Here is a 19,120-nt window from a genome sequence, read left to right as displayed (position 1 = left end):
TGCCTGAAGTCACCAGGTGGGACGAGTAAAACCATCTTGCTGGCAGAATGAGCTAATAAGCACACGAAAATGGCCACTTTCCGTCCAAACCTCTCATGCACAGTCCAATTCCCTGGAATTAACCAGGTGGCACCAGATGGGAAAGGGACGTCAGCAAGGAGGGGGCCCGTGGAGAGAGCTGGGGATTGTGAGAGCCACGGCTGGTGTCCACAAACACAGGACGCCTCATGTTCACTGCAGGACAGGACCCTCCCTTGGAGAGGGCTCTTTGAGGATCGAGGGAAACCATGCCTCTCCTCCCTAGAAACTCAGAGAACACCCGACCCCCCACCCTCCCACGAGACTCTGGCCTCAGGATGAAGACCGGAGACCCCATCAGACAGCAAGGCTGACTTCCTGCCTTTTGTCTGTAACCCACGAGAGCATCTGGGGTGAAGATTCACTCCTCGTCTCCCTGGCGCCCAGGAAGACCCAAGAGCGGGCCTTTGACAGCCCGCAACAAGACAAGGGGTGCTTCTCTTCAGCTCCAGAACGCTTTCCTGGGCTCAGATTTGGATCTGGGTACATGTGACACTCTGAGAATTCACTTCAAATTGAAAAAGGACATTCTATCCACTGGGGGCTGGGGAGCATCCCGTCTCTCCCACCCCTGCCCCTGCCCCACCCTGGGGCTGGGGTCTCTCGACTGGAAGAAAAGACCAAGCGTGAGGTCCCCAGGCACCGCAAGTGAACTTTCAACAGCAGAGTTTTGGGGTGACAACAACAAGCAGGAGGCACTAGGCTGGGAGTACCCCCGCGGCCAGTCTCAGCAGGCCCCCCCCCCCCACCGCCAAGCCACCCTCCAGGAGACAGACACCCAGGCGAGGCGAGCAGTCCCCATCCCCGTGCAACCGTCGTCTGTGCCGTGGACACCAGGACAGGACCCGGCCTCTAGCTCCCAGGAGCATCCAGAACACCGGGGATTCATGGGTATGATTCGGGAAGAAAATAATCATAATGTCAGAAGGCAACCCCAAAGAACGGGCGCTCGGGTATCTGAACAAACACCAGTGCTCACCACGGCGCACTTCACCATCGCCAAAGGGTGGACGCAACCGAACATCCACCCGCCGATGACTGGAGACCCCACACGGGCTCCGTCTCCATCCCCCGCCACAGCTCAGAAGAACCGTGAACATGCGATGTCCAGGGAAGGGAGTGGGTCACAGCAGGCTGCGTGGCATGCGATGCCATTTCTACGAAATGTCCCCATTGGGCCCATCCAGGATGCTGAGTGCAGGGGGAGGCACAGGGGAGGAGCGTGGGTGCTTATGAGGGATGGGGCTTCCTTCTGGGTGTGAGAATGTTCTGGAACCAGACAGAGGTGGTGGGCGCACAGCACAGAGAACGTGCTAAATGCTACTGAATTGCACGAGTTAAGATGCTTAGATTTACGTCATGTGAGTTATACTTCAGTCTAGTACAAAGAGACAGAGCAGAGAGAGGACTGCGGCCCAGCGAGGACTGGAGCCCCCGCCGTGCCAGGGCCCTGGCGAAGCCGCCTGCATCCGCCACCACTGCCCCGCTGCACGCGGCTTGCTGTCCGCGGTTCTAGAGGTCAGCACTCTGAACTGGGCCTCGCACGGGCTCAAGTCAAGGCGTCAGCAGGCACGGTCCTTTCTGGAGGCTCCATGGGAGAATGTGTTCCTTGCCTTTCCCGGCTTCCAAGACACCAGCATTCCTCGGCTTGTGGCCTCTCTCCACTCCACCATCACACCTCCTTGCTCTGCTCTGACCCTCCCACCTCCCTCTTCTACTTATAACGACACCTATAACAACTGAGTTACACCTGTCCCACAAGGTCCAGTAGCCAAGAGGGGACTGTAGCTTTGGGGGCCCCCTCCCTGCCCACCACCCAGGCTGGTGCCGTGGGCACCCACGGAGTGCTGGGTGCTGCCCGGCCTATAGGCTCACAGAAGCCTTGCACAGCAGGGGAACTTTCCCAGCCTACAGAAGAAGAGACAGAGGCCCCAAGAGCACTCCTGCCTAAGGCCACTGACAGAGAAGACCTTCATGGGCCGAGGGCTCCTTGGCCTCACCTTCTGGCTTCAGTCCCCAGGAGAGTTTGGCCCCTTGCCCTCTCCTCTGCCGCTGCCGTTCAGAGCTGTGATGACCCCCAAGCGGGACGTCCCTCACTCTGCAGGGCCAGCTCTGGTGGTGACAAGAACTTGCACCCCACCCATGGAGCTGGGCCACTTGCCAGGGACCACTCACTTCTGACCCTCCAGCCGGTACCACGGTGGGGCCCTGGGATTAAGTTTCCTGTTCATCAGCGTCTGCGAAGTATCATTAGGGCCTTTACGGAAAATCAGCTCATTACGCAACTTGCACAAGGGCTGTAAAAATGATCATTTTTCTAAAGGAGTGTGCTGGGCTCCCATGCAGCCAGGAAGGAAACCAGGAAGACCCTCTTCAGGGCTGCAGGCTTGGTTGGTGGGTTTTCAAAAAAGGAAAGGGTTTGGCCGCACTGAAACCTTTGCTCATGAAGAACGCTAAGAAACGCCCCTAAACGAAGACCTACGTAGTGTCCTAAAGGGCGGGTGGTTAGCAGAACGACCGGTCCCCCGCGGAAATCGCGGCCTGTATGGGGGACGCGGGGCAGCCCCACCGTGTTGCCCTCCCCTGAGCTCACAGCGGGAAACTCAAGTCCCCAGCGGCTGCGGAGGGAAAGGACCCCAGAAGTGCGCTGGATCGGGGCTCAGACGAGGAAGAGAAAGGGGGAGGAAGAAGACAAGCAGCCCTGAGGGTGAGGAGGCCGTGCTGGTGGGAGGTGGGCGCTCTCTCTGCAGAAGGGCTACTCCACACCGGGAGGCCCTGCCCTGCTTGGGCCTGCAGACACCTGCAGACACCTCGCTCCTTCCCCTTATCCCCCCCCCCCCCGCCCCTGAACTGAAGGGTCACGTCGTGGAGCCTGGAACCGCAGCAGGACTGCCCTGTCCAGGGCAAAGCCCCCAGCCGCCCGAGCCAGGCTCTGCTTCGAAGAGAAATGGACACGGAGGAGAGATGACGCTCTAGCCTCCCGGGAACGAGCAAATAACGTGACTGCGCTCTGTTGCACGAGCCTGACTCCCGCGCACGGGGACACGTGGACGCGCAGACGAGACTGCACTGAGCGGCTGGGCAGCATAACCACAACTCGCTAGCGGTCAGGCTGGCGGGACAACGAACAGACAGTCGTTCCTGGAGGAAACCAACACCCAAACTACGTGCTGTCTTTGTATCCAAAAATAACACACTGATTCTTAATTAACGTTTTCAAACTGTCCCTATTACAGACCTCACCAAAGCGGGGCGGGGGGAGGAGCCCCAAGGTATTAGCGATGCCCTTGGGTGTAGGCCGTCTGGTGGGTGCGGGAGCCTCGCCCTGTCACCCTTCACACCCTCAACGTGATCTAAGTCCCCTCCCGTGTGTGTTCAGCACGGAGTCCGACAGTGGTTTTAAACAGCCTGTCCTGTCTCTGACGTTAACAGCAACAAAAACCAAAGTCCCCCATTCAAAGGGATCTCTAAGTCCTCTGAGAATGCGACAGACTTCCTGGGTGGGGTGGGGGGCCCCCTAACCCTTGTATCTGTCCCAGTGACTCTCCGAACCTGGGAAAACAGCCCTACCAAGGGGCGGCTGTGCTGGCCTGGATGCTGGGACCCCAGATTCTGGACACGCTGTCCCTCCCTCAGACAACACCGGGGGGCGGCCCCCTGCCATAGTAGCCCGTCAGGACACCGATTGCACGGGGCGGGACCCCGCCCACTTCATCCTCGGGCGGGGCTGTTTCTGTCTTCCCAACCCCCAAACCCCTCATCCCTACCCTGCTGGCCCATGTCCTCCAGGGCCATTGAGGAAGGGCAGGTCCTCGCTGTGCCCACCCGACCTGGAACCTGGTCCCCATTCAGACTTCTCCCTGACCCCTCACCTGTGGGTCAGAATGGGCAACCACCTGCTCTCACTGGGGCTGCTCTTGCCTGTTCCCGTTGCCTGTGTGTCCGGCCCGGTGTTGGGGACCAGAGGCCAGACCACAGGGGTCATGGGATCCTCTGAGGCAGAGCTTTGAAAGCCAAGGGGCATTAAACCTGGGAGTGGGAAGTCCTGCCAAGGGACCCGTGGCCCCCAGACGGACCAGGGCCACGGCTCGGCCGTCATGGCTAAGCCACCCCGGTTGTGATGCGTGGGGAGGGCGCTTAGGTAGGCAATGATCTGTGAAAGGATTAATTTGCTGTATCTTATTACCGAAATCGAAAGAGATTTTGCAGCCGTCAGTGGAACACGCACGCACGATCTCCCTGGTGGGGACCAGAGGCTCTCTCCCTCCTCCCCGCCCTTCCCGCCGCGGCCAACAGGCAACGCAACACCACATTGAAAATTCATGAAAAAGACACAGGCAGAGGATAGCTGCTGCAGACTCTAATCGCTGAGGCCGCGGGCAGCGCGCGGGTGGCGGGGAGGACGAGGGGCGTCACTTGGCCGCGCCGGCGAGCTCACCTGATCCCTTTGTTCTGTGCCACGGGGTGCAGCGAGAGTCTGGACACGGCAGAGATGACCTGGGGAGACCAGAAAGACGCTGCTGTAATTCCACAAGAAACCAGAAAGTCATCACAAAACTAATGAAGGCTTGTGTGCACACAGCTGTTCACTAAGCACATTTCGCCTTTGTACACACACACACATGCACGCGCACGCACATGCACACACATGCACACGCGCGCACACGCGCACAGACACGCACATGTGCACACACACGCACAGACACGCACACACACACAGTGTAACACTGAGGGGGGCTAGGTACCTATTTTGTGTGTATCGTGCAAAGTGTCATTTCCGTGCACCAACATTTGCTGAGAGCTGCTGGGCTCCCAGTGGCACAGGAGCAGGGCTGGGCTCACCCCCTCCGCCCTCCCCGCACCAGCCATTAACCAATCCCTGGGCCTCATTCTCCCCACACTGGGGTTGGCCTTGTCGGGGCTGCGGAGAGCTGTAGCGGGCGATACGCTTACAAAGTGCTCACCCCATGCCGCTGTTCTGGAAGCTACCATACGGTTAATAACATGTTCACAGCAGGTGCTGGCCCGGTTCAGAGAGGGGCACACAGAGGCCCAGAGAAGTCGAGTGACTTGCCCCAGGTTCCCCAGCAGCCGGGGGCACAGTGTTGACACAAACATCCAAGCGCCGTGCTCCTTTCTCGTGAGCCCCTCCTCTCCCTGCATGACCACTGAAACCAGCGCCCAGCTCCCTCGAAGGGTCGGGGGAAGGAAAATAAAGAGCTCCAGGTTCAGCCTGCATGAGGGGATCCGAGCAGTATCTCCCCAGACCGAGTCCAGACGAAAGCTCTGACGTGCTCAGCAGTGAGCAGTGGCCACTCCTTCTTCAGCTGCCCCGACCCTACCCCGTCCTGTCCTGTGACTCAGGGCCCACCTATCTCCCAGCCTCAAAGGCCCCAGTGCAGGGACTCCACAGGTCCTTAAAACAACAGGCAGCAGGCAGGGAAGAGGTTCCACAGGTGATACACAGTAAACTGAGGCAGGGAAAGGGAGGCAGCTGGCCCAGAGCAGAGAGTGTCACACACCAGAGGCTGCTCACAATTCATCACAGGATTTCTGGGGCCCCTGCCGTGCCGGACATCACACACTGGGGGAGCAGGTGCAAGCCTCCACCTCGAGACCTCCTCGATCGGGGTGCATGAGGCCATCTGCGTGTGTGCATGCACGTGTGTAACAGCATGTGCAAGACAGTGTGTGCATGTGTGCTTGTGCTGGTTTATATGTGTGGTCACCGTGTGTGTGCACGCGTAGTCCGTGTGCTTCTGTGTGGTCTGCGTGTGCATGGGTCCTTGTGCGTGCACGCATGCGCCTAAATAAGAATGCATGAGAGCTGATATGCGTGCACGCTGTGTGTGATCTGTGTGCACGCGTATAATACACATATGTACATAGTCTGTGTGTGTCGTCGCGTGCATGCGTGTGCGGTCTGTGTGTTTGCGTGTGTGCATGTGTGTAGCCTATGTGTGTCTGGGGACAGGGAACATGAACACGGCCCACGAGGACCACCTGCTAAATTCAGACACCCTCTGCCAGCTGCCGCAGGACCCGAGCCCACTGGGTCTTTGACGTGCACCGTCCTGGTGAATCCTCACATCCTACCAGGCCAGGCCTGCCCAGCACATTCGGGAGACTGGGAAACTGAGGCAAGGTCTCTTGCCTAAAGCCCCCCACTGAGACACATTCCACAGACTTCCTTTCAGGCCACTCTCCTTCCAGCCCCAATTTTTTTAGAGGGCGAGAAAACCGAAGCCATACAGAAGGCCCCTTTCTCAGCTGGCGCCGCCTCGGCCAACGCTCCGAGTGCTTTGAGCAGTCCTCTGGTACCTGGTCACACGGCCGGGGCCAGGGCCTGGCAGTCAGGAACCCGCGGGATGGCGGGGTCCTTCTGCACTGCCCCAGACGGGACTCCACTGGCTCACAGCGCGGCCGGCCCGACCGAGCCCCAAGCTCGTGTGCTACGGAGGGCGTTTCACAAGCAGGGAGCAACTTGGCTTCGGCTGTTATTCTAAACATTTAGGGAAAACAGCAGTTACAGCATGAGAGCCGCGTGTGACAGAGGCTAGCAATGTCAGAGCTCGAAGGCTTTGGGCACACACGCCATGCCCCCCGCGCCTCCGTGGCCGACAGCGTTCGTCACCTGCCCAACTCCTCCCCGGCTGGCCAGACACGGGCTAGACTCCTGCCGGCGGAGCCCACCTGCGTCACCTGCCATCGGTTTGCACACACGGGGACAAAGCCTGTTTCCCGCCCTGGAGTGAGTGAGAACGCTGTGCTTCCTACATCCGGGTGGAGCCCAGGCAGAGAGGAGCTGTGCAGGGGAGCGCCGGAAGCCAGGGCCCAGGTCCCAGGGTGTCCACGCGCCTGCCATCCATCCTGGCAGACATGGTGGCTTCTCCGGCTGCTATGCACACGGCAGCCACAGCCCTCGGCTCACAGACACTCTGCTCCAGGCTGGAGTTTGTCATCCATGGAGGTGAGGGACTCGGCTCCAGGTTCCCCTCGAGCCAGAGGCAGCTCCTTACATGGGTTCCTTATGCCCCTCTCTGTTGGAAGGGCCCTGTCCCTGAAACTGCCTGGGCCACACTCCCTGGCTGGCATGTGTGCAAGAAGGGGAGTGCTCTGGTGGGGCCCAGAGCAGGGAACCCTGCTGCGGTGACGGAGGATGGGGGCTGCTGGGAGCAGGTGTGGGGCCCCCTGTCATGGAGTCAGACGTGAGGTGGCAGCAGTCCCATGTGGGAAGACAGGGTGCAGGGCACATCTCCCTGCAGGGGAAGCGAGGTCCCTTGGGTGGCTCCCACGGCACCCCTGACAAGGCGGCCCCATCCCACGATGGAGGGGCCAGGCCACGATCAAACACCCTCCCAGCCCACAGCCCCTCCAGCTCTTCTGAAAACATAAATGTCAAACGATGACATTTTCCCAACTTTTATCTGCACTTCTCGTCTGCACCCCAGTTAACAAACAGAATGAGCACACACATACCATCTTCCCCTCCTCCCCACGTACCACTGGCTCAAGCCTTTGGGCTCAGCAATCCACTGACCACATCGGAGGGGCCAAGGAACGCGTGCAGGGGGGCAGGGCAGGGGGTAACGGCAGAAAGATGTGTTCCCAGAGGGCCAGTCCCACGGGGAGGAGCCACACGTGCACCCCCAGTGAAGACGCCGGGAGCAGAGGCGACAGCCCGGAGGATGGCAGGTCGAGGTGCAGGGTGTGCACCCTGGGTGGGCGTCTTGGCTCCGTCCCCACCCAGCCACGGCCTGCTCTGACCCCACGCTCTCCACCGGGTCTGCATCAGGGCAGACAAACTCCTAAACGCCGGCAGCCACGCAGCTTCTCTTGCTCGCCGGCGGAGTTTCAGGCCCACCCCACGGAAGGTTCTGGAGTAGAAGAGAGTGGGGTCCAGGAATCTGTTAATTTTTAAGTCCCTGCATGGCCCAGATGTGGAGGTTGGGTCAGACAGGCCACAGCGCAGATGTGGTCAAGGCGTGCAGAAGGGCAAGGAGAGTGCCCCGAATGTCCACCTCGGGCCAGCCTACAAAGCACGGAGCCACTGAAGGGCGATGTGTGTGGAACAGATAGTCAAGCCAAGTGGGCAGCAGGGACTTCTGGGGGAAGGACACGTGGTCTGGACCCCAGGAAGCCAAGGGGGACCCAGGGCAGAGCAGCGTCCAGTGAAGAACTCACTGAGCCTAGAGTTCCGGGACGGGGCTCCCAGGACCTCTGCCACTGGGGGCCTACTGCCTTCCCTCACGAAGCTTGTCCCACTAGACCCCAAGGGCCCCGAACCAGGGCAGCACCCCATGCTAACCTCAAAGCTTCCACTTATAAGCTACCAGGCATGGAGAGCTGGGCGGGCAGCCCGCAGGACATGTCCCCGACGGGCCACCCGCAAATCCTCCCAAGAAGGGCGGTGGGAACCATCCCGCTCGCCCGGCCGGAAGCAGCGAGCCCTTGCTGCTCTCATGGCGTTGAGAAGACTCTGGTTCCCACTCTGGGATGCAGGGAACACTTTAGCCCCAGAGATGTCCCTGCAGCAACTTACGAATGCCAAACAATCCAGCAGCCGCCTGACCACCCAACGCCAGGGTCCAGGAGGCAGACAGTCAGGCACACCCCCACGAGGGGAACCTGAGCTGTCGGGTACACCGATGGTTGTGGAAGAAGATTTGTGGACATAAAATATATCCATGAAGCCCTCGAGTGAAAGAAACAGATGGTGAAACATGTACGATCCACAGAGTCTAGTTTTTAAAATCATAATCTGCTTGGGACGCCTGGGGGGCTCAGTCGGTGAAGCGTCTGCCTTCGGCTCAGGTCGTGATCCCGGGCTCCTGGGATCGACCCCTGTGTCTGGGCTCCCTGCTCAGCGGGGAGCCTGCTTCTCCGTCTGCTCCCCACCCCACACTCCTGGCTTGTGTTCTCTTCTGCTTGCTCACTCTCTCTCTCTAATAAATTTTTCAAAATCTTTAAATCATATGCTGCTTAAAAGGGCCGGGCAGAAACGCGCAGAAGGTAGGCACCGACTGATGTCTCTGACGGTCCTCCTCCTGCTCTTCCTTGGCTGTAGTACTGTAGTTTCCCACAATATACCGCAGGAGCAAATGTTATTTAAAAAACAAAGTCTACTGGAGTCCATCCCCCCTCCCAGGTACAGACCCTCCCTGGATTTTCCTGTCAATAAAACATGCTATTCAAACCAAAAGGCTCGGACTCCGGGCCCTGCGGTAGAAACACAGGACAGATCTACTCTCATCACACCATGGCCATCACAAACTGGTCATAAGACACCACTCTCCCACCCTCACCCAGAGCGCACAGCGGCAGGTCCCCCCGACTCGAGCCGCAGCCAGCAGGACACCAATCAGGACCCTCGCGCTTGTGAAACTGAGGAACATCTCCTTGAAATGTATCCGCACACGAAGCTGCGCCTTTGAGCTTTGTACTCCAAGTACCTGGCACACGATGTCACCCGGCAAATGCTGATGTGGCTAGATGGATACATAGATGGATGCATGGGTACGTGGAAGGATGAATGGATGGATGGATGGATGGATGGATGGATGGATGGATGGATGGATGGATGGATGGAAGGAAAGGAGAATGGATAGATGGGAGAGAGGATGGATGGATGGATGGATGGATGGATGGATGGATGGATGGATGGAAGGAAGGAAGGAAGGATGGATGAGTGGATGAGAGGGAGGGAGGATGAATAGTGGATAGATGCATAGATGGTTGGATGAACAGATGGATAGATGGATAGAAGGAAAGGAGAATGGATAGTGGATGGATGGAAGGAAGAGAGGATGGACAGTGGATGAATGGATGGATGGATGGATGGATGGATGGATGGATGGACAGATGGATGGGGAAAAGGGAGGATGGACAGATGCATGCATGGATGGGAGGATGGACAGTAGATGGATGGATGGATGGACGGATGGGAGGGAAGGAGGATGGATGGGTGGATGGATGGATGAGAGGGAGGAAAGATGGATGGATGGATGGTCAGTGGTGGATGAATGGATGGTGGGTACATGGGTGGATGGATAGATGCCATGTGGATGGTAGATGAATGGTTGGATGGATGGTGGATGAATGTTTGGAAGGATGGATGGATGGTGGGTGGATAGGTAGGTGGATGGATGGTGGATGGATGGATGGATGGATGGATGGTGGATGAATGGTTGGATGGATGGTAAGTGGATGGATGGGGTGGATGAATGGATGGATGGATGGATGGATGGGAGGAAGGGGGGATGCATGGATAGACAGATGGATTGTAGAAGAAGGATGAATAGATGGGTGGAAGGAGGAGGGAAGGACAGATGGGAAAGGTGAGTGACTGAATGACAGAGGAAGGCTCACAAGACTCCAGGCTCTCCCTACAGCCCCAGAGAGGGGTTTCAACGCCACACTGGTCTGTGAGCTCCTTGAGGGCTGGAGCTGAGCTGGGTTTGCTCAATGATGCATTCCCAATGTCTTCACAGAGTAGACCCATCAGCTGTAACTCCTGCCAGAGAAACCAGAGGCTTTTCCACACTCCTTGTGGATTGCTCAAGTGGGGACCCTGCTTCTCAGGAAGATCTGGGCCACCGGAGGCCCCAAGTTCACTTTGGACAGAGACCAGGAGACTTGGGAGCGGGACAGAGCAACCACTGGCATGTTCACGTTAAAGTCCCACTGGGGACAATCCCAAGGTGGCACGGGTATTCTCTTTGCACTTAATTCCTCTCGTGTTGAAAAGGACGATTGGTCAGTGCGTCCTACCCAGCCCTGCTGCTGTGAGCCTGCCCTGGGGCACAGACCTCAGGGCATGTCATGAGACTTCTGGTCCCCCCCATGACAGACACTGGATAGGACTGATGGGGCACCCATTTTATAGACAGGAAACTGAAGCTGAATATTGGGGAACTTGCTTGGGCTCACACAGCTGGTCAGCGGGGGCTGAGAGGGACACTCCTGTTACCCACCCCGCTGAACTTCTGGAGGGGGAAGGGTCCACAACAAAATATCTTTCAACCTCCACACTCTCCCCTTCCCTGAAGGGTAGGCAGAGCCCATAGTTCTGGGGGAGCACAGGAACACAGTCGGGCTGGCTATGCCCTCTGCTGAGGATGCCCACTGCCACCCCAGCTCTCCCCGAGCCTCGTGGACACCCGACACTTGTCACGTGCCACATGCAGCTTTTCCAAGCTCTTCTGTGGCTTGCATCGCATCTGACCTTTGAAAGCAGGCTCTGAATTGCCTCTTCACATTTTACAACTGCAGCCCACTGAGTTTATGGGACGGGCAGGAGGCACGGGGGGCCGCAGGAGTGCTCGAAGAATAGCTGTGTATATGGTAGGTGTGTAAACGGATGGGTGCATGCGTGAATGGATGGGTGTGTCGGCGAACAGATGGGGAGATGGGTGGTGTGTGGGTGTATGGATGGGTACGTGGATAGGTGGATGGGTACGTGGGTGAAGGGATGGGGAGATGGGTGGGTGTGTGGGTGAAGAGATGAGTGTGTAGAGGCATGGATGGAGGTGGGGACGAATGACGGGTGTGGGGGCGAACAGACTGGTGTGTGGACAAATAAACGGGTACATGGATGGTTAGTGTGAGAATAAAGGGGTAGGTGGTTGGATGCGGGAGCGGCTAGATGGTAGATGGACAGGCAGAACCGGCAGCAAAGTTCCAAAGAGAACCTGCCTCCCGGGGCGCCTGGGTGGCTCAGGCGGTTAAGCACCCCACTCTCGATTTTGGTTCCGGTCAGGATCTCAGGGTCATGAGATCGACCACCATGCCGGGCTCCATGCTCAGCACGCAGTCTGCTTGAGTCTCTCTCTCCCCCTTCTCCCTCTGCTCTTCTTCTCTCTAATATATGAATCTTTAAAAAGAGAGAGAGAGAGAACCTGCCTCCCTCCCAACCCCCACCTCTTTATCGTCAGAACATGAGCTACCATTTCTTGAGCACCTAGTAGGTTATGCACGGAGATAAACCCCACGCAAACACTACTCCTGTATGTATCACTCCCCCCCCCCCCAACGCCCCATTATGAGATGCAAACCCTGGGGACTGGATTAGAATGAGGACCATGTCCCAGGTCACCCATCAATAACTGGCCGATTGAGGAACTGAACCCAGACCTGCATGACCCAAACCTGGGTTTCTCTGTAGCGCCACCCCCAGGAGCCCGCAGCTGGGCACAAAGCCGCATACCCCCTCTTCCAGGCCTGACTGGACCACATCCTCCTGCCTCTCCTGCAGCGTCTGAGGTCCACCCAATGATGGGAGCAGACGTCCAGGGGGCTCAGGGAGCTTTCCACTCCTGGGCAGCCTCGAAACACCCATGTTCAAGGTGGCGGAGCTGCCATCAGCCAGGGCCCCGGAAGGTCTTCCTGGGGCAGAGACCACACACACACATGCACGCGTGCACACATACACACGTGTGTGCCCTCTGCCCACCCGGCACTTCCCTGGAGGTTCGCCGTCTCCCGGCTGAGCCCCCATCGCACCTCACCTTTCCACTGGAACTCGAAACGCAAACCAAGGTTTTTGAGTGTTTTTTGCTTTAAAGTCTTTATCCTGAACATAAAAGACAGCAGTCCTCCAGGATATGCGTGCATTATGTGGAAACAGTATTTCTTTACAAGTGAAAAAATCAATACCCCTCAGAACGAAGGCCTCTATGCTAACGCGTACCATAAAAAGTCGGGTTTGAAGAGCTGACAAAATGTCTCCGCAAAGAAACAAGGACACACGCGTCCCTGCCACGTTAAGGCAGCACCAGCGGCTCGCTCAGGAACCTCGGTAAAGCGGCGTGTGCGTCCCGGCATTTAGCTGGCACTGCCCCCGGGAAGGCCAGCCAGCTGCCCCGAGGTCCTCGATGAAGACGCACGGGCAGGAACAATCCAGAACAACAAAGACGGATACGAGCTGGCCATCAAGAGGGACGCGGGGCTGCTTCGTGCTGGCGATGACGTGAGCAATCGCGGGCAAACGCCCGGTCCCGTCAGACCCCTGAGCGATCCGGAGAGCTTCCTGGCCCCAACTCTCTCGCTGTCACTAGGAGTCACGAAGCAGGAGTCACACACACCGGGCTCAAGCCTGCAGACCTTCCTTATCGGCCACTACCAGACATCTGAAAAACACACACACACGCACACACACACACGCAGCTCCACGGAGCCAAACGGCACGATTACGGACCTCATTAAACGTGTTCCCCGGGAAACTCCCCTATCTGTCCTGGAGATCGGCAGTGAACACGGCTGCATAGTTAGAAGAAAATCACCCTAAATCGCCTCCCCAGCTCAGCCCTGCACTGCCCTCCTGTTTTCTCCTTCTCTCACATCGAGAGTAAGGTCAGAAAAGCCTCCGCGCTGGAGCCTTCAGAACGAGGAGCGGCCACTGAGGTGCGACTCATCACACCAGGCGTGCAATCACGGCCCCGTGTTCGAGCCCTACCCCCGGAGGAGCCGGAGAGTCAGAAGCAAGTGGGAAACACGGGCACTTGTCAGCCGCTGTGTCCTGCGCGGTAGCGGTGGGGCGGGGGGTCCTGGCAGATGGGACCCTTCTTCCAGGGGCGAAAGGGTGCAGGAGACGGGGGCCCCGGGAGGGCTGAGCGGCCAGATGAAAACCACCACTGGCTGGAGCCAGCGACGGGCGGCACTCTGGAAGGGACGCATGGAAGGAGGGTCTGGCGGTCCCGGAAAGAGGGTCAGAGCTCAAAAGCGATTTAGGAGGCAAGAAAAAGCATTAAAAAAAAAAAAAAAAAAAAAGGCTGAGTCTGCACACTCTTCAGCATTGGCCCGTTCCTGTCCTGAGCTCGAACCAGGGCTTCCCGACAGTTTGAAATGAACCCCGAACCTAGCTGCATGTCCTCAGTCTCAGTGGGGGTGATCAAAACCTCACATGCACGCGGGACAGGCCATTCTAAGCCTCGGGGACCGGCAGCCTGAATCTTCATGCCTTGTACTCCGTAGGCGCTGAAGGCCGTAACACATATGGATGAAGGAACGGATGGACGGGTGGGTGAATGATCCGAGCTGGACTCACATATTAAGTGCCTACCCGTGCCGGTCACGTTACAGGAGTCGCTTTGGTTAACTTGCAATCACGAGAGCCGCAAACCAGGGCAAAATGGCAGGGATGAGAGTTCAAGTCCTAAGCCTGCCACGGACTATTTGAGCCACTTTTCTCTAGGCCTCAGTTTCCCTATCTGTGGACTAAGGGAAGATGGCAAATGCTGCCACAGCTCCTTCCTGTGTTCACTGCAGGCATCACTAATCAATCACAGCGCAGGCATCAGTAATCCATCACAGTGCTCCTTTCTGCTAAAGCCGCAGGCAGCCTCTGAAACGTTCCCTGCGCAGTGCTCAGAGCCAGCTCGGCCTGTCAGAAAGATCTGGCATGCAAGGAGAGGCCTGACTCCACCCCGAGAAACACCTAGACCTGGCAGTCTCAAGAGTCCCCCTGGGCACCATCCACTGTCCCCGATCTGTAACATCAGGTCAAACGCTCCGTGGTCACTGGGCAGGGAGAGGGCATGAGCTTCAGCTGTTCCCGACCAGGAAGGTTTGCAGGAATCAGTCAGGGAAACTTAAAATCCTTAGTGGAAGAAACTTAGTGACCATCTGGTCCAAATTCTTCACTTTATAGGTGGGAAAGCTAAACCCAGCTAGGAAGCTGTCAGTGGTCTCCAAGGGCCGTCCAGGAACTTCCAGGCAGAATCCGTCCAGAGACAGAGGTGGCATCTGGTGCTCAAGGCTCTTGCTCTCGCTGGCAGACCTTCGTTAACAACAATGGCTAAGTATCTAGGCTTCTCCTGGGTTCATTTCATTTCATTCCCTCAAAACCCCACGAGACGCTTCTGCTGTTCCTCTCATTTTATGGAGGAGTAACTGAGGCCCGGGGCTTTGTGGCAGACCAGTAGTGACCTGAGACAGATTCGGCTTGTGCACCCGGCTGTGGGGCTCCAGCTCTCTGCCCCAGCCCTGCCCCAGAAAGGGCGGCTCTGGACGGAGGCCGACAGTGGCAGGCAGGATCGGGTAGGGCCAGCAAGCCCGTGCAACTACGATGATGGCTTTGGGGAGCTGGCTGGCTGGGCGGGCTGCGGGCCACTCACCACCTGTGAATGCATGCGCACTCATCCCCCTGGCACGCCCTGCAGCTGCAAGAAAGCAAGACCCCCCTCCTCCCCACCGCCAGACAGGTAAAAGGTGGGATGAAGGTGTGTCGTCTCAAACAGACAAGCAGCAACACGTCTCCCCTCTGATCCTGGCGAGGCCACGAACCAAGACCCACGTCTGCTGCCCAGGGTATGAATCACTGCCCAGAGGTACAAGAATCCCCAAGGCCCAGGCGCCCTGCCCAGGTCTTGGATGCCAACGGCATTACAGACACCACAGGGCAGAGCAGGAAGGAGCCCCAGTCCCACGTGGAAACCTCACCCTGTCTGCAAGGCTCTGACTACAAGTTTCCTTTCCCTCTTCCTTGTAGCGGAGACGGCGAACCGAGGGTCAGAAAGCAAGCATCTACACAGCCCGCTCCTCGAGTGGGTCCCGTGCCCCACGAGCCCACGCCAGTCTCTGCCCGTTAACTCTGATCACATCCAAGCTGAGCACGCGTGGTTCAGCTCCACCATGATGGCGTGGGGTCGGGACGACCGTCCCTACTGTCCAGAGGAAAGCAAGGCTCCGACAGACAGGGGACCTCACTCCCCACGACACGACCACAGAGGCAGCCCCAGGACTGAAGCTGGCTGTCGGACTCAGCCCTTTCTAAGCACCTCTGCATTCCCATGGAGGAGTAAAATGCCTCCCATCTTAAAGAGTTGCCAGAAACAAGGAATGGACTCTGGTTTTCCCTCACTGTCCTCGGAGTGCCTAGAACCAGTACTGGGGCACCCGGGGCCGGGATGTGGCAGTCCTGCACATACAATCCCAAGGGATGCCAAGTCACAGCCCCCAAAGACTGGGATCCACATGCCTGGGCACTCGCGAGTGTTCACCAGCCAGCCTGCCAATCCCAGAGTCACAGCCCAGAAGCAGTGCTCAGAACACAGGATCTACCAGAACTTCCTGAATGAGCTGCCGCTACAGTAAGCCTGAGCCCTGACTGTAAGCCTGAGCCCTGACTGTAAGCCTGAGCCCTGACCGTGAGCCTGAGCCCTGACCGTGAGCCTGAGCCCTGACCACGAGCCTGAGTCCTGACCGCGAGCCTGAGTCCTGACCGTGAGCCTGAGCCCTGACCACGAGCCTGAGTCCTGACCGCGAGCCTGAGCCCTGACTGTAAGCCTGAGTCCTGACCACGAGCCTGAGTCCTGACCGCGAGCCTGAGCCCTGACCGCGAGCCTGAGTCCTGACCGTGAGCCTGAGTCCTGACCGTGAGCCTGAGTCCTGTCTGTGAGCCTGAGTCCTGATCACGAGCCTGAATCCTGATCATGAGCCTGGCACTGGGCTCCAAAGTTAGCCTCTTGCTACCTCACTCAATCCCCAACCACCCAAGGAAATCAGTGATACTGTGCCCCTTGTCAAAGGAGAAAACGAAGGATCAAGTGGTCAGGGTGGCTGAGATGGCCAAGACCCTGGATGGCCTGATTTGCACCCAGTGCTCTTAAAAGGGAAGCATCCAGAAGAACGGCCTCAGCACCCCCCGCCCCCCGTGTGAGCCTCGCCCTGGGCCCCTCCCGTCGCCTTTCTGGCTCAGCTGCGCTGGTCTGGGCCTTCACCATCGGTCAACCCCAGCTTGCTAATGGGGGAGAGGTGACAGCAGCCATTACCTGAGAGGGCCGGCGGCTTTCGGGGCTGCTTCACTGCCTTCCCTGATTAATGGCCATTTTAACGGGAAGAGGAACAAAAATTGTATCTCTTCCACCACGGCTATAATTTTTCAATGTACACACTTATCTCTAAAGCGAATACTTAGTAACTGGGTTAGTAAGTGCAAGTACGACCCAGCGCACGGAGTGAGGAGACTTCTCCTGTCGGCTCACTCTCGCCAGCCCCGTGCTCCCGGGCCTGAGTGGCTGGGAGAGCCTCTGGCTCCCGCACCCCCGGACCCCCCACCCCGGTACTTTCTCCCCAGCTGATAGCCAGGCAGGGTGTGGCTCTGCTCTCGGCTCCTGCTTCTGGGTGTCAGACAGTCCCAGCAGCGCCCCGGGCAGGCGGCCACCTCCACGGGCTTCCGAAGGCGGGGGAGTGGGCTCAGGGGTCAGGGACAGTGTCAGCACCCTGTGCAGCAGCCACGCACCTGTGCGAGGACGACGTCAAGCAGCCACACAAGTACAGGACACGCAGCAAATCCCAGCCCTTTCACAGCTGTAAAATGCTTGGGGGTGGGCATTTCTGGAAAGATCTGACAGGGTTGAGCATTAGGAAGACTCTTCCAAGCCTGACAGATGTGCGTCCCCCCCATCCCCAGCCAAGGAAGGGAAGGGAGGGCAGCTCGGTCTGTCTCCTCACCTGTGAAGCCCCACGTGGCAAGGAGACCACACGGATCCACGCCCCGTGGCTTCACCCTGACCCCTCCTGTGGCGGCAAGCCCCCACTTCCGTCGCCAAGTCTCTGTGGCTGTTGCTAGACAGAGGTCAACCTTTGCTATGGACTGAATGTCTGTGTCCCCCCAAATTCCTGTGCTGAGGCCCTAACCCCAGTGGGAGGGTATTAGGAGGTGGGGTATTTCAGGGTGATTGGGACACGGGGGTGGGGCCCGCAAGGGCAGGATCAGTGCCCCTCTTGGAGGAGACACAGAGGGATGCTCTCTCTCTCTCCCTGCCCCAGGAGCTCGCCGCGAGAAGGCCGCCATTCATAAACCAGGAAGACGGCCTCACAGAACCAACCCTGCTGGCACCTGGTCGGATGGCCAGGCTCCAGACACGTGAGAAATCACGTCTGCTGCTACGGCGCCTGGTCTGTGGTACATTTGTTACAGCAGCAGACCCCACTGACTGACACAGCCTTGCAGAGGACGTCCCTGCCTGCCCTCCAACAGCCCTGGGAAAATCCCCAGGAAGCCACACCTCGGGAGACTTCCCGCTGCCCATATCAGGAGTCCCCACCTGGGCCGAGGCCTCAGAGATGGGGGCAGGTGCGGGGAGGGCCCCGTATCAGGAGTCCCTACCTGGGCCGAGGCCTCAGAGATGGGGGCAGGTGGGGGGAGGGCCCCGTATCAGGAGCCCCCACCTGGGCCGAGGCCTCAGAGATGGGGGCAGGTGCAGGGAGGGCCCCGTATCAGGAGTCCCCACCTGGGCCGAGGCCTCGGAGGTGGGGGCAGGTGGGGGGGAGGGCCAAGGGTGGCAGCTGCCCACCGGGTGTGGAGCCCTCCCCGGCTTCCTCTTGCATCATGGGAATTCAGCCTCTGACACCCTGCAGGAGGCGGGGGGGGGGGGGGCCTTGCCCCTGCCCCGGAGCCAGGTGCCTGCCCGCCCCGTCTCAGGGCAGCCTGTGGCACTGCCTTCCAGAGGGCACAGAGCGCCAGCCTGAAGTCACTAAACCCGGCTCTGCATCCAGCTACAGACTGTCCCCCAAATCTTGGCAATGCCCTAAGCTCCCAGGGTCCTGGGCCCTGACCTGTACCACAGGATGAGTGCCCCGATGAGTTCTCATTTCCTCACCTATGTGTTCAGTAACATTCAGTGAGCAGCTGGGTCCCAAGTATTAGGGACGAGAGGCCAGAGGTGGCTTCTGGAGCTCACAGGACACACTGGGTGCTCAACACTCTGGGGCACAGGGCTGATGAGCCAAGGGGCGGAGGGCCTAACTGAGCAGGGGTATCAGGGAAGGCTCCCCGGAGGAGGTGCTGCTCAACCTGAGAGATGGACGGGGTCAGCCGGGTGATGGGCTAGCGTGTGTCAGAGAGTCGGCACATGCATATTGCCTCACCATAAATGAGGGCCACCTTGCAACAACGTGGCCTCGAGGGTGGCCCCAGGGCCCCGCCTTGGCCGTCAGCACCTGACCCTGAGAAGCACGCTCTCCTTTCTGAAGCTGTATCGGCCCAAAAACCCCATCACCCCGTGTCTGGACGCCCAATTTGTGCGACACTAGCCCTCAC

At 58.5% G+C, this 19,120-nt stretch overlaps 1 protein-coding gene across 2 annotated transcripts in view; it reads right to left on the bottom strand.

The window, feature by feature from the left end:
* Positions 1-19,120, bottom strand: part of VAV2 (vav guanine nucleotide exchange factor 2) — a 168,240-nt gene that overhangs the window by 73,451 nt on the left and 75,669 nt on the right. For both annotated transcript variants that reach the window (XM_045771281.2, XM_045771280.2), the window contains exon 3: positions 4,517-4,575. In XM_045771281.2, the coding sequence (XP_045627237.2) occupies positions 4,517-4,575 (59 nt within the window). The remainder of the gene's footprint in view (positions 1-4,516; positions 4,576-19,120) is intronic.

The sequence above is a fragment of the Ursus americanus genome, chromosome 18 (genome assembly GCF_024610735.1).
Source record: "Ursus americanus isolate L20-20 chromosome 18, mUrsAme1.1.p, whole genome shotgun sequence".
Classification (NCBI taxonomy): Eukaryota; Metazoa; Chordata; class Mammalia; order Carnivora; family Ursidae; genus Ursus; species Ursus americanus.
The sequence above is the reverse complement of the archived record's forward strand: the minus strand, read 5'-3'. Positions and strand labels throughout refer to the sequence as shown.